Genomic DNA, 13,399 nt, shown 5'->3' on the forward strand with positions numbered 1-13,399 from the left:
CCCCCCCCGCGCGGTGATCGATCGCCGTCTGGCCTTGAGATCACTCGTCCGCGACGCGGAATATCGATAATTTTAGTTGCACACAATGCTGCCCCATTAAATTATTGCCCGGGGGCGCGAGAGAGGTAGGATCGTCCTCTCGAGGAAGAGTCGGACGAGTTATGCAATAAATCAGGGACTGTGTGCACCGCGAAAAGGATACGCGACGTGTAAAACGTACATATGTATTTCATTAGAAACCGTGTAATTTTATTTGCCAGCGTAATTGCTGCACGTCTCTTTTTGCAATGCATTGGGTCGACGTTCAGTTGCGATTAATATCTTATCAGAGGATCATAAAGACGACGATATAGTAACACGGTGTAACGATACAGTAATCGTGAGAAACGCGACGTGAAAAACATTACGAAACACTAGTCACAAAGATAGTCTGTTAAAGGGCCTGTCCACATTTCCACCGACAAACGTCACCCAGGATAAATGTAAGAGACAGGGGGGAGTATAATCGTTTATTGTAAGTCACTGACGACTTATATCGGATCAGCGGCGTAGCTTTTCCCTTTAGAAGTATCTTCCCATTCCTCTACGTGCAGTACGTCTTTATTCGTGCAATACTGCTTTACTTCATACCTCGTTTTATATGCAATAATATCAAATTTATGAATATATAAAAACAGAATTTTATGCACTCACACACGCCCACGTACATTTTATTGTACATTTTCTCCTTTGTACTATTATTATCCCGCGGTTAGCACTATGTAATAAAAAAAATCAAAAATTAAATAAAAAAAATTAAAACAGATATTAAAAATAAGTTGCACGTGCACTGAGAAAAAATGTCCGATTAAATATAATCGGATAATCCACGATTACATAATAACAAACGAAGGGAGAGTTTGCTTGTTGTCACCAGTAATGATTAAAAATTGAGACGGGAAACTTATAGTCAACTATAGTTATTTAATTAGTTTATTACACACAACGTTTCGACCCTATTCTTTTGGGCTACTTAATTGGTTTAGCCGATGAAAATTTTTCTCAGTGTGGGGGATGAGCCGCCTTCTAATTTTATAGTTTTTTGATTATTAACTGCAAGCATTACCGCCAATCATCGACGAACAAAGTGCCGTCGATACAATAAAGAGATATAAATACAGGGAACGTGTGTGTGTTGCACGTGCATGCGCCGCATCCCTTCGCAACTATAATGCGCCTCTGGCCGCTGGCCGTTCTTCGTGCGCGAGTTACGAGGAGAGCAGCCAGGCCGAACAATGATCCCGAAGTGTCCCCGCGCTCGTTCGTTTAAACCGGTCTTTAAGAGGCAAGCGAGGAGATCGAACCCGTGTCACTGTACCGCCTGTTTACCGTGCCGAGTCACTTTATTTTCGGTCCGCGCGAATTCAATGGCAAGCGACGCTGGCGGCCTGCCAGCGGCGCGGCGCCGCGACGCTACTTCGATCGCGGGCCCTTCGACAGTCTCGCTCGTTGATTTAACGACACATCCAAGACTCTCGGTAAAAGTCGACGTCGGACGCTGTAGCCGAGAATATTTGTCGCCTAGAGCGGCAGCAATTAAACGGTTAATAAAAAATCATTAATGAGACTCGATAAGATCTAATCAGTTTGATCTCCGGCACGGAAGATGATAACAAATTGCCTGCCATGATGTGGCTAAATAACGCAAATTTTTTAAGATTCGTTAGCGAGATTAAAGCATAAAAAATTAATTAATTAAAAGATTAAAATTTGCATTATTTATATGTACGAAACAATATATTGAATTGTGATAATATTAACTGTGTTATTTATTAAATTACATATTATGTATTAAAGTTATATATTAAAAATTTATATAGGGTGCCAAATTCGGATCAGATACCAAATGCGGATCAACAATTCGATGAGTCGCTAATAAGCGACATAAAAAAACGTCGATGCGTTTTACGATATCGATAATATAGCGTGAAGTTGTAAATATATAAAAGAGCAAAATTTTAGTGAATTTAAAATGTCGCTTATTAGCGACTCGTCAATTTTTGATCCACATTTGGTATCTGATCCGAATTTGGTCACCTTTTTACCCTATATATTAATATTATAATATCAATATTAAATGCGTGCATGGATAACGAACTGGATTGGTTATAAAACATATATATTTTTAATGTTAATTTAGTCTTGACGACTAACATTCTTGTGTTAATTAATTCTGTTTCAATGTAGCTGTTAAAATGAGAACGTTAAACGAGATTTTGAGATTTTCCAATACTTTAAGTAATCATCTGATAATGAAGATCTATGTACAATCGTTTTATATCTTGTGCTCGAAAATTTATCAATTTGTGCAGTGGCGAATATGTCGCGTTATTATTATAACATTATATATTATTTAATATAATCATATAGAGGAAAGTCCTCTATTATTCCTCTATTAGAAAGTCTTCTGAGACAAGCTCTTAATATCAAACAGCAGGGCTTTTACTAAATTAATAGGCATCATTTATTGGTTTCATTATGAATTTATTGCCTTTAGAGTGAAATCTGTTTAATTCATTGTTAGATCGTGTAATCGTTGTGAATAAAGATCCGTGATTAAATTTTCATGTTGGAAACCTGCTATCTCATATTTATTATAGAAACTATTATAGAACTCATATTTATTATAGAAATTATTATAGAAACCTCCCAGTGAGAGATGATTCGTCGATCGACGAATAATTTCTCGCTGGGCTATCTCATCATAGAGAACTTTCCCCTATATATAATCATATATATAATATATTATTATAGCAGGATACAATCACATTGCAATAAAAAAATAGAAAAATGCCTAGATACCATGAGAATATTGTGGTAATCATCAGCGACAAAACAGAATCAAAGGGTGCGTTCAGCAGGAAAAGCTGCTTTGCAACAGTTGTAAAATTCGTAAATTCGATTGGAGTATGCTCTTAAATTCTACCGTAATGAAGAGCTCAGTCAGATTCAAGAGTTTTACAACAGTTACAAAGCAGCTTTTTTCCGCCGAACGCGGCCAAAGATCCAGAATTCTGAATAAATGATCACTATTGGTCCAAGGAAGAACTTGGGCACGTTTGACCGAAACTCGTCGGGTCGAATTTACGAAATACTCCCGCGGTTTCTTCGCGTTTTGGCGCGTCCCGCCGTTCGAGAATCACGTAAGTCGATACACCGTGTCGAGATATCGAAGCTGCACTTCCTGCACTTGAACGAGGGGAGGGAAAGAGCAGAAGATATAAAAAAAAGGTGCAGCCTTCGTTCTCTCTTTTCTTCTACGTGAGGTCGCGTCTCTTCCCTCGTCTTTTACCCTCGACGCTTCTTATCGTCGTTTCCCCCCGCGACCGCGAGCCTTCCGCGAGGGCGCTAGTGCACGGCAAAGGCAGCACAGCTGTTTCACAATCGCGCCAAATCGGGGGGGACTACCCGTTGCGAGCCGATTCAAATTCTGACGCTGCACACCTCGACTCCAATAAAATCTAAATGTGCCCGTTATTCGTCGTTTAAATTCAGTTAAAACGTGCCATTATCCGCAACTTGACACAATCCGCGTGAAAGTATCGAGTGAGACGACGTGCTCCGATCGCGAAAGTACGACTTCGGGAAATTCTCGTTCGTAAATACCACGTCGCAATCTCTGCGTTTATTTCTGTATAACCTCCGTGATGTTTCCAAATAAAGCTTTTTTAACATTGATAAGTTTTGTCAACTTTTTATATTACCTTCAGCAGAGTTCGATTGTGTAATTTTAACTAAGTGGCTTCATCTCGACCTTCCTCAAACTGTTTACCGTTTAAAAATGTGTACATAATATGTGTTAAAAATGTACATTTGTCTAAAGACGCGTTCGAGAACATCAACACGAGTGCTCCAGGGTATCATTTTATCCCAGATAGCGTGTTTAAAAGACATCTTTAAGACGGCATTATGTTGTTTTTTTAGACATGCACATCTAAATCTTTATGATGTCTTTTAGATATGCATCGCTATCTGGAATCCTTGATTGATATTCGGTGAACAACTAGGATAAATTGATGCGTTGGGGCACTCGGGTGATGTTTCCGAAAGCAGCTCAAACGTGAATTTCGCAATTTGTGAAGTTCAATTCTACAGGTCTATTAAATTCAAACGACCATGCAGGTTAATCATTTCTGCGATTGTCTTTGATTAACTGTGCAGTTGATTGTTGCTTTTCACACACCTGTTGAACTGATACGAGCACGTATATGATACAATTATAAGTCTATTTCACATCTTTTGTTTAGGCCAAATATGCCACTCGATACAACAATGAAGGACCGTACGCTTCCTGCCAACATACATTCCTAAAAACTGGCGAGATCCGGGGGAATCGTGGATTTAGCTCCAAGATGATTTGGCTTTTGTTACTTGCTATTCATGAAATATCCGCCAGCAATGGCAACGCGATCTTAAGAGACTTGGGAGAAAAGGAATACTCCCTGATAAAAGGTGAGAAGCTAAAAGAAGCTAAAAAGTAAGAGCTGATAAGCAGTAGCTAGCAAGAAACCCTTCTTTTCAGCAAAATCATCGCTACCGCAACATGGAAAGTGCTGGCATGTCGCGCTCCAAGCGTTGGAGGGCAATTGTGAAAAGTTGAACGATCAGGAGCACTCGCTTCTCGCCTTGCGCCTAGCCAATTGTTTCTTGGAGGATTCCGGTCACGCGATCTACAACTGCCATCTCAGCGAGACGGAAGACGAGCGTCGGTAAAACAATGTTTTTTTTACTACTTTTCTACATTTCCTACTCGATCCTGTGATAATCTACCGATATCTGCTTCGCAGGAAATGCATCGGCGGCATGGCAGACCGAGCGTTCAGCGTTTACAATGAATTCTACACTCACGCGACTCACATCTGTTTCTTTTTGAATCATGAAGCTTGGCAGGCCGAAGTTGATAACACTATAAAGTTGTACGTATAATGCCCTGGACACGTGTGTCATGGAGATATTCGAAATGGATTCTGATCGGAATTATTTTGTTTTTCTCGTAGAAAATGCAATAGAGATCTAGGAAATAATTTATTTCGATCGAAATCTATTCTGAAAATTTCCACGACACGTATCCTGTGTAATCTTTGCATATTGTAAAATACAGAGTTGGGAAGTAACTCGTTACTTGTAACTTACAGTTAAATTTTTTCGATAAATAGTAACTAATTTGATAGTTACATTAATAATTACTTTATATATATTTTAAACGTCCACAGATCGCATTAGGCCTTGCATTTGCACATAAACTCCTTTGTCGACACTTTAAAATTCAAATGCAGATTTGATATTTTTATTTTTATTGCAAGAAAGTAACTGCCAAGTAACGATTCGTTACTTTTTGAGTAACTAACTGTGACGCGTTACTTTTCAGAATTGGCAAATTGTAACTGTAACTAGTTACATTTTCAGCGAAAAAAACTGTAACTGTAACTAGATACATTTATAAAGTAACTTTCCCAACTGTGGTAAAATACAAGAGCACTCACGTATCTCTTCATATATTGTAATATAGATTGTTTCACGTGACTTCCCGGATGAAGGCTCAATTGCTAGAAGCGTCGGAGATGCAAGGTGTAATATTGAATAGTCAGAAGGAGGGCTTGCGTATTCAAAACGAGCTTTTAGACCACGGCAAAGAACTCGAGACTGTACTACAAACTTCGTCCGAGACGGTTAACACTATGGTGTCAGATTTCAAGTAAATTCACAATGATTTGTGTGACGTTTAAGAATCTAGTCAAGTGGTAATTATATCGTGACTGTCGAAACTCTTGAATTCTAGAGAATCTGCCAAAGATCAGAAAGAGTTGCTTTACGAGATCTTCTCATATGTACGCACCTTCCAAAGCTGGATTATTGGAGAAGTGTCTTGGTTTCAATCTATCATTTTTTATACCGTCAGCTGTATTCTATGCGCGTTATTCAGTTCTTCCAGAAGAACGGTTGATGCAAGAGTTACGCTCTTCGGCATCCTAAGTTTAAATATCGTGGCCGAGAGAATACTAGTTCAATATTATGACAAAATTATTTCTCAGTCTCCGGATGATAAGGTAATAGTATTACAAATTTTTCAAACGATTTTTTTTCGCCAAAAAGCGCTACACCGGGTTCTCTTACAGACGCATCTGCTAAGTACAACGTGGTTGTACAGAAAAATTGCCTTGATACTTTGTGCTATAACATTATTCTGTACATATTACTATTATAAAGACGGACAGTTAGAGAATTATAAGACTTTACGAAGAATTGAACAGCAATTGGACGTCATACAGAAAACTACAACTATTTCCCAAGCTATTTCCAGCAACATCGAACCAATTCGTATGTATTAAGTCATATAATTTTACGATACGATCAAACTCTTGCATAATAGATCGTATCACATTTAGGTTACTCAAAACGGCTCGCATTGAAACGTATGCACACGATTTCTGACAAACTCGAGGACGCCGTCGATAATAAGAACAGGAAATAATTATTTTAAGTTAAAAAAACTTATCCCCTCTGTACATATTTTATACAATTGTACAAACTGAAATAAAACTATTTACAGAAACATTTTCTCTGCATTTGTATTAAGTATGGTAACAATTAAATAGTTTTACAATGCATAATGATGCACTGATGCAGCATTACAGAAGGACGCTATACTGTTGGATAGCTTCGTAGAAGATATGTGACTTGCTTATGTGTAAGGTTCTTACTCATTGGTACAGGTACCACTTGATCTTTTATGCTTTTTTCATGCTGCATATTATCTCTGTAACTCTTGAAGCATTTATTTAATGCCGTCAATTGTGGAGCACATCTTTTGTCCTCAAACTCGTTTTCCTCGAGGCACGTTAAGAGCAAGGACATTTCATGTAAACACCCCTGTTCTGAGAGTAGAAATGCATTAGATCAATGAAGCACAGAAGTTTCCCAAATACTATATTTTACCGTTAATTAGAATAAATATTGAAATGCTCTATGCAAAATAATGGTTGCAGCCTATGGTCTGCCATATTGTAACGAATGTACCATTAGAATATAATAAAAAAACGAAATTGCTCTTCAAATATACCTGTTATCTTTTGGCCCTTCGAGCTCACAAAATCCTTCAGTTTTAACGGCGCGACAGCCTTAAAAGGTACCTTGTTCGGATTTTGTGGTTGTCTTGCGTTACGAAACACTATCGACGTCAACCTCATCTCTCTGATAATACAATATAAATATGAATTTTATATTTAACGTAGATGTCACAGTGAAAAATGATATAAAATTATTAATTTCTTCAAATGAATGAGGTTAAGATTTTTATCAAGTTCTACGTCAGAGTGACAGAACGTACGATCTTTTATATCGATAAAAAGATACTACTAATGAAAGAATGTAATTTGAATAGTTGTCAACAACTTATACAAGACCTTAATTTCTTTAGCGTAGCACAAAAGTCCGCCAGTGTAACAAACCGTCCCCTTCGAGCTGTACAATTTATGCCCAAAAAATGTATACCAAGCGAGAGTGGTCACTGCTTTTTCAGAGAACGCCCCCTGAGACAGTAGATGTCAACTACGTCCGTTACGCTCGGTAACGGTACATGGTTCGTATCCATGCTATGTCTAATATCCGAACTACAAGTTTGCTCTGTTTATATCGGACAATTAATACGACCGCATTCTGATAAATTAAACTTTGCATTTTCTAGTTATAAATGAAATAATACCTCTCTTTTTTATTTGAATTGAATGTTTATCCGATAAAAACGGATCATCTTGTAGAGGCCCTCCAAATTTTTATCGGCAGTTCTATTTTCTTTACAATAATTGTGTTTTTATATTTTTATAAGTGATTAACTTTTTACAATTTTTGTAATATTGTATACATAAATACAAAAACACAGATAAGGTTACATAGCGAGACTAAAAACATGATATACAAAAATAAAGTACAATTTTTCATTATAACATAAAATTACATATGAACATGTTACATGTGTTTACAATAATATGTACCTAACTCTTACAATGTAAAACATTAATAGAAAATGTTACACAGTACACACAATGTGTTACATATGTGGCTGTGCTTACACTGAGAAAAATGTCCGATTAAATATAATCGGATAATCCAATTACATGATAACAAACGGATATGTCCGATTAAATTGTATATCCGATGAAAAATTTGATCGGTTTTTCAATCAAATTTCATCGGTAATTGCATTTCATCGGATAAATTTCATCGGATATATCCATAATTTAATCGGAAAAAGTAATCGGAAAAATTAACCATCGGACATACTATTTAATTGGTTTATCCGATGAAAATTTTTCTCAGTGTAGAATTGTACAACATTTTTTATTAATGTGCAAACGAAAAATCAAACTGTATAGGCAAATTTATTGATCAATTGTAAACGAAACTATCGATTAAAAGACTATGTGAATCAAATTGAATTAAAATTTTATTCGATAGAAACAAATTGACTTATACAGAGGCCCTCCACCACCCCCGCTGCGTTTAATCGACGGTCCTCTTTACTTTACAGTTTAATTTCTTACATTTTTATTATTTATTTCATTTTTCTTATAACTTACTTTACAATACACATACAATATTATAAAAAAAATAATGACGTTATAAATTTAAAAATAAAATATCCGTACAATACCTACAATATTTCTCTCGACGTTATATTGTATATGAAATATTCGGTATACGTACAATATAACACGAAATTCTTTTTACGTACTTATTATATTAAAGTTATTGTTACTTCGTTAATTTATGTTACCTAATCTTGTAAACTATCGAATTATGTCCCCCTATCCCTGACTATCCGAATTCCTACCTACCCGTATTCCGATTTATAGACCTACCTATCTATTTTCTACCTACCCGTGTTTCAACGTAATAAATCTATAAATCTGTAATTAAACCCGGCGCGATTTTCTAGGGGTTTGACTTGGAGTTTAACGCGCCCGCGGTATTTAATAGGGGTTTCACTCTCGCACATATGCAAGAATGTATGTATATAGAAGCATAACCCACCCGATTTGTAACAAATCAAAAGAAATCAAAGTATACTTCGTACAGCACCTTACTTAGGTACTCCATCAGAATGGTCAATATTGACCACTCACCTCGTCGTATTTAGTCCTTCGTTGGGCCAGATTGGACATACCTTTCGTTGCTCCCGGCCATACAATCTGGTCATCTTGACCAGAGATCAGGAAGGAAGAAAACTCCTTCCATAGTCGGTTATCGTCACCAACAAATATTTCGTACGGTTCGAATATACGAGTGTCGATCGTATCGAAAAATGTACGACCACGAGAAGTTAATTAAAGAAGAAAATTAATTAAAAATTTGTCTATATAAAACTAATCAAATATATTTTTACTTCTGTTATTTATTCAAGAATAGATATAGAATAGATATTATGACTGTCTCTACATGGCTCAATCTTTAAATTCAAAATTCAAGTATATAAGTATATAGAAAGAAACAATTTTCTCCGCGATAAATTTAAATTTATAATATCGATGAAGTTAAACTATTAATAATTTTTGAAAATTTTTTGAAGAACTGATCGCGAAAACCGACCGCGAAAATACGAAGATGCGTGTAACTACACCCTCAGAAAGGATTTCTGTTACTGATTGTGAGACAAAAAATATTCTTAACGTATTTATATTTCTCACCTCATTTAGTATAAAAATAAGAAAATATCAAAATAAAATCAATATTTCTTATTCTCCTCTATCGAATTAAAAAAGGATTGACTTACTATATTGAGACAAGAGTAACTTATATAAATGTAAGTTTATATATTCTTACGTTTAAAATAAATTTTCCCTCCATCTTCCAACGCACGAAGTTGGCACCACGATATTCAACAAAAGACGATACATACTATCATTTTATTCTAGATTTTAGAATTTTTTATTTAAGATTAAAATATTCCTTTCTTTGTAATAAACATGATTGGCGATATATCGATCCTATTTTATGATACATTCAAGTGTAATAGCATTGGATCAAGAAATTTTTTCTGTGGGTGTACGCATGTATTTATGCGAGACGCATCTTGACAGTGTATCGCGAGATACATATACAGAAAATGATATACAGAAAACATATACAGAAATGACGTGAGACCTAGAGAAAAGAAACTTTCCGTACGATAGATAGACGGATAAATGAATATTCTAATTAATCAATAATCTCAAATAATGTGTGAAAATAATATAAAGTTTCAGCGTTCTCAACAAAATATTAGTATCTCACGTCATATCGTTTCGTATATAAATTTGTTAATGAAAAATGGATAGACTACAAGGGATTAGCTCGACGAATACATTAATAATATTCGCCATATTTTACGTGAAAATATATGATGTGCTGTAACGTGGCACCCAACCCTCCACAGTAAAAATCGCGATCGATAGGTAGATGAAATGTATAAAAATAAATATGAAATTCTGTTGTACTCTATCCATTTTGGCAACGAATCTACGAGATATACTAATCGATCTACGATCTACATCTACTATCTACGATCTACGAGAAGTAGATTCGTTGCCTTAATAAAAAAGTGTCTGACTCACCACCATTACAATGCGCAGCAGCGGAGTTTAACTATGACGAGTCTGTAACATACAATTAAAAAATTCACATTAGAACAGAGTATTCAAGGAACCCAATCTTCAAGAAAATAATTTTTAAATTATTGAAAATAATGAAAGGAAGATTAGTTTATACGAAATAAAAATACTTACCCTAAAGTTGCTCCACCGGCGCCTGATGCCTCTCCCGGGCCTCCTCCTCCTCTCAGATTGTCCACTGGCACACTCGCGAAAACACACAGATCGTTCGCGCGATTTTACACTCCCGTTTGAAAAGTCTTTGGTTCGATTATTTAAACGGCACTCCCGAACGCGACGAAAATGGAAACTTTATGTTATACGCGCACTTTTGTGCGTATAATTGTTCGAGATATTATTTCCTGGCAAGCGATTGATACGAGGAGCGACGCGAAAACACGCGGAACATCCGTCTCGTTCGGCTGAACCGCGCCGAATGATAAACTGTTTTTGCCCGAAGTGTTAACGTGCTACGTCATTTCTTGGAACCCGCGCTCGATTTTCGACTGTGTTGTTTACGACGCTACGTCATCTCTTTGAATCGACGCTCGGTCTACGGTGCTCGGCGTCACACGATCACGCCGTACGCAAGGTCATTCACGTGGCGACAATAGAATGAATCGGTTACGCCCGCGCCGTTCCGCATAGCGTGTTTTTTCTTGATACGCGCTTGCGAAAATTCGAGAAGAAACCGCAATTGCTCTCTGCGAATAATTAACGATCGATATCATCGCGCGATCGCTGAATCCCCGTGTTTTGCCATCGATGCTCGGTTAACCGGCAAGCCAGATATCTCGCGCAATTCACACATGAGATCTATACATCTTGAAATTACTTCTTGCGATAATTACGAACGACAATTGCTTCTTTAAACGATACTCGTATTCATGCCATACGCCGACTAGAAACTGTAGAATACACTTGCAAAGGGCCAAAATCCATGGTCGAAACGTTGTGTTACAATAAAGGAAGTTTCCTGTAGCCAGTTGTGTTGGATTATTCAACCTAATTGTTAAAAAAGGAATAGCACGATAGAAAAATGAAAAAGTCTTTACTCGATTAGTTAAACGGCACTCCCGAACGCGGCGCGACACGAATCGCCGCGCGCGGTTGCGATTCGTTTAAAGTTTAAACTGGCGAAATAAGAGCGAAATTATTCGCCAGTCCTCGAAAGTTAGTGCTGAAATAAACAAAATCAATTAATAAATGAAGTAAATAAATGTGCTCTCTAAAAGTCAATCGGTGGATTATCACTGAAAACAGTGAATTGATTCCTTATTTTCAGTAATAATCCACCGATTAACTTTCAGAGAGTGTTAGGCCTGGTTTATCATTTTCTGGTTAACTGTTAATATGGAAGTTACTCGACTCTCTATGCTTTTCTATATTATTATCTAAGAAGAGACAGAGAATCGATTAAACTGTGGTCAACAGTTTATTAGAAACTGAAAAATCGGGCCCAAATAGTGCAATGGGTACCTTTGGTTGTCCCGTCTTTAGAGTATGTACTCTCTAAAAATTAATCAGTGCATCATTACTGTAAATCAGTGAATATTCATTGTTTTCAGTGATAATGCACTGATTGATTTTTAGAGAGTAACTCTTCGGGGTACATGAGCCCCTCCACCACGACAAGGTAGTACCCGAGGAGGGGATTATCGACAAAAAGTCGTGCAATTATGTGTATATTTAAAAAAATTAATATCGAGTTAACACAACACACAACTTAGGTTTGCTATTTAAAGCATAACGTGAGAGAGATTTGTCCGAGTTTGATCGTTAAAAAAGGTATTAGCCCTCGTGGATATATCGAAACTAATTACTAATAATTTATATACGTATGTAATATATCCCTTCTGGCACTTCTACTTCAAATTACGCGTAATGTTCTTAATAACAATTCTTAATAACAAGACCAACTATTGTGAAAACACATTTTATATTAAAAATACCGAAAAGCGATTAACAAAACTTCTACATAAGACAAAATGTTGTTTACATGATACATTCTAGCTGGCGTAGTGTTCTATCTAATTCTAGTATATAGTAGACTCATGTACTTAGGCGGAGATTATTAGATAAATTATTGACCCATTTCTAATTTCGCGCACTTTTTCTTTACTGCGCATATTCGGTCAGTCGCTGCACTATTCCTGTCGGTACAACAGATATTTTATCTTCGTTTTACCATTGCAAAAATAGACATATATGTATGTATGGATGTGTTGATTCTTATGTTCGGGACACAATGATATATGATGGCATGGCGTAACAGCATGATTTCACAGATCGCTAACGCGACCGCTCTTTATCTTCTCTCAAAGATGGACGTTAGCCGGCGAGAAAACGCGACCGCGACCGATCAGATGGCGGCAGCGTTTTACTTTAAGCAGAGAGAAGCCTGAGAGATGTCACGGCCCCGTTTTTCGTGATTGGCGAATGCGATACGCCCTCTGTGGACATTGAAAACGTGGACATTGAACTACGTAGCCAATATCCACATTTTGCCAAGTGGGTAACGCAGATTTGCGAAATTTTGGTTGCGTTTCGTGCTATAGTCAGGTCCTATGCGATGCTCTTGTACTTAAGAGGATCCCGTAGCGGGTCTACCGACATCTATGTATTACCGACAGAATTACCATTTTCGTATATACATGAGCACACGGACACACTACTACGATACATCACACCCATACATAAACACGAAAGTTTAATTCTAGCTATACTCTTATTTT

At 36.8% G+C, this 13,399-nt stretch overlaps 2 protein-coding genes across 5 annotated transcripts; one reads left to right on the forward strand and one right to left on the reverse strand.

Moving 5' to 3' along the window:
- The first annotated feature begins 155 nt into the window (after window positions 1-155).
- On the forward strand, window positions 156-6,535 carry LOC105563299. Of its 4 annotated transcripts, none has more exons than XM_012014778.1 (8): window positions 156-482; window positions 4,287-4,491; window positions 4,562-4,748; window positions 4,827-4,955; window positions 5,549-5,734; window positions 5,819-6,086; window positions 6,156-6,357; window positions 6,426-6,535. In XM_012014778.1, exons 2-8 carry the CDS (start codon window positions 4,392-4,394, stop codon window positions 6,509-6,511), a joined length of 1,158 nt encoding a protein of 385 aa, XP_011870168.1. In that variant the 5' UTR covers window positions 156-482; window positions 4,287-4,391; the 3' UTR covers window positions 6,512-6,535. The 4 variants fall into 4 exon arrangements, with proteins under 4 accessions (XP_011870168.1, XP_011870166.1, XP_011870167.1 ...); XM_012014776.1 differs by lacking the exon at window positions 156-482 and adding an exon at window positions 2,689-3,633; XM_012014777.1 differs by lacking the exon at window positions 156-482 and adding an exon at window positions 2,689-3,612.
- A 47-nt stretch (window positions 6,536-6,582) lies between these two features.
- LOC105563298 (coiled-coil-helix-coiled-coil-helix domain-containing protein 1) lies at window positions 6,583-7,517 on the reverse strand. Its single transcript, XM_012014775.1, has 3 exons — window positions 7,443-7,517; window positions 7,100-7,230; window positions 6,583-6,914 (listed from the first exon to the last, which is right to left on the reverse strand). The coding sequence occupies exons 2-3, from the start codon at window positions 7,224-7,226 to the stop codon at window positions 6,682-6,684; spliced, it is 360 nt and encodes a 119-aa protein (XP_011870165.1). The 5' UTR covers window positions 7,227-7,230; window positions 7,443-7,517; the 3' UTR covers window positions 6,583-6,681.
- Between the last annotated feature and the right edge of the window lie 5,882 nt (window positions 7,518-13,399).

Source organism: Vollenhovia emeryi, unplaced genomic scaffold (assembly GCF_000949405.1).
Source record: "Vollenhovia emeryi isolate VEMERY1.0 unplaced genomic scaffold, V.emery_V1.0 DF939178.1, whole genome shotgun sequence".
Lineage (NCBI taxonomy): Eukaryota > Metazoa > Arthropoda > Insecta > Hymenoptera > Formicidae > Vollenhovia > Vollenhovia emeryi.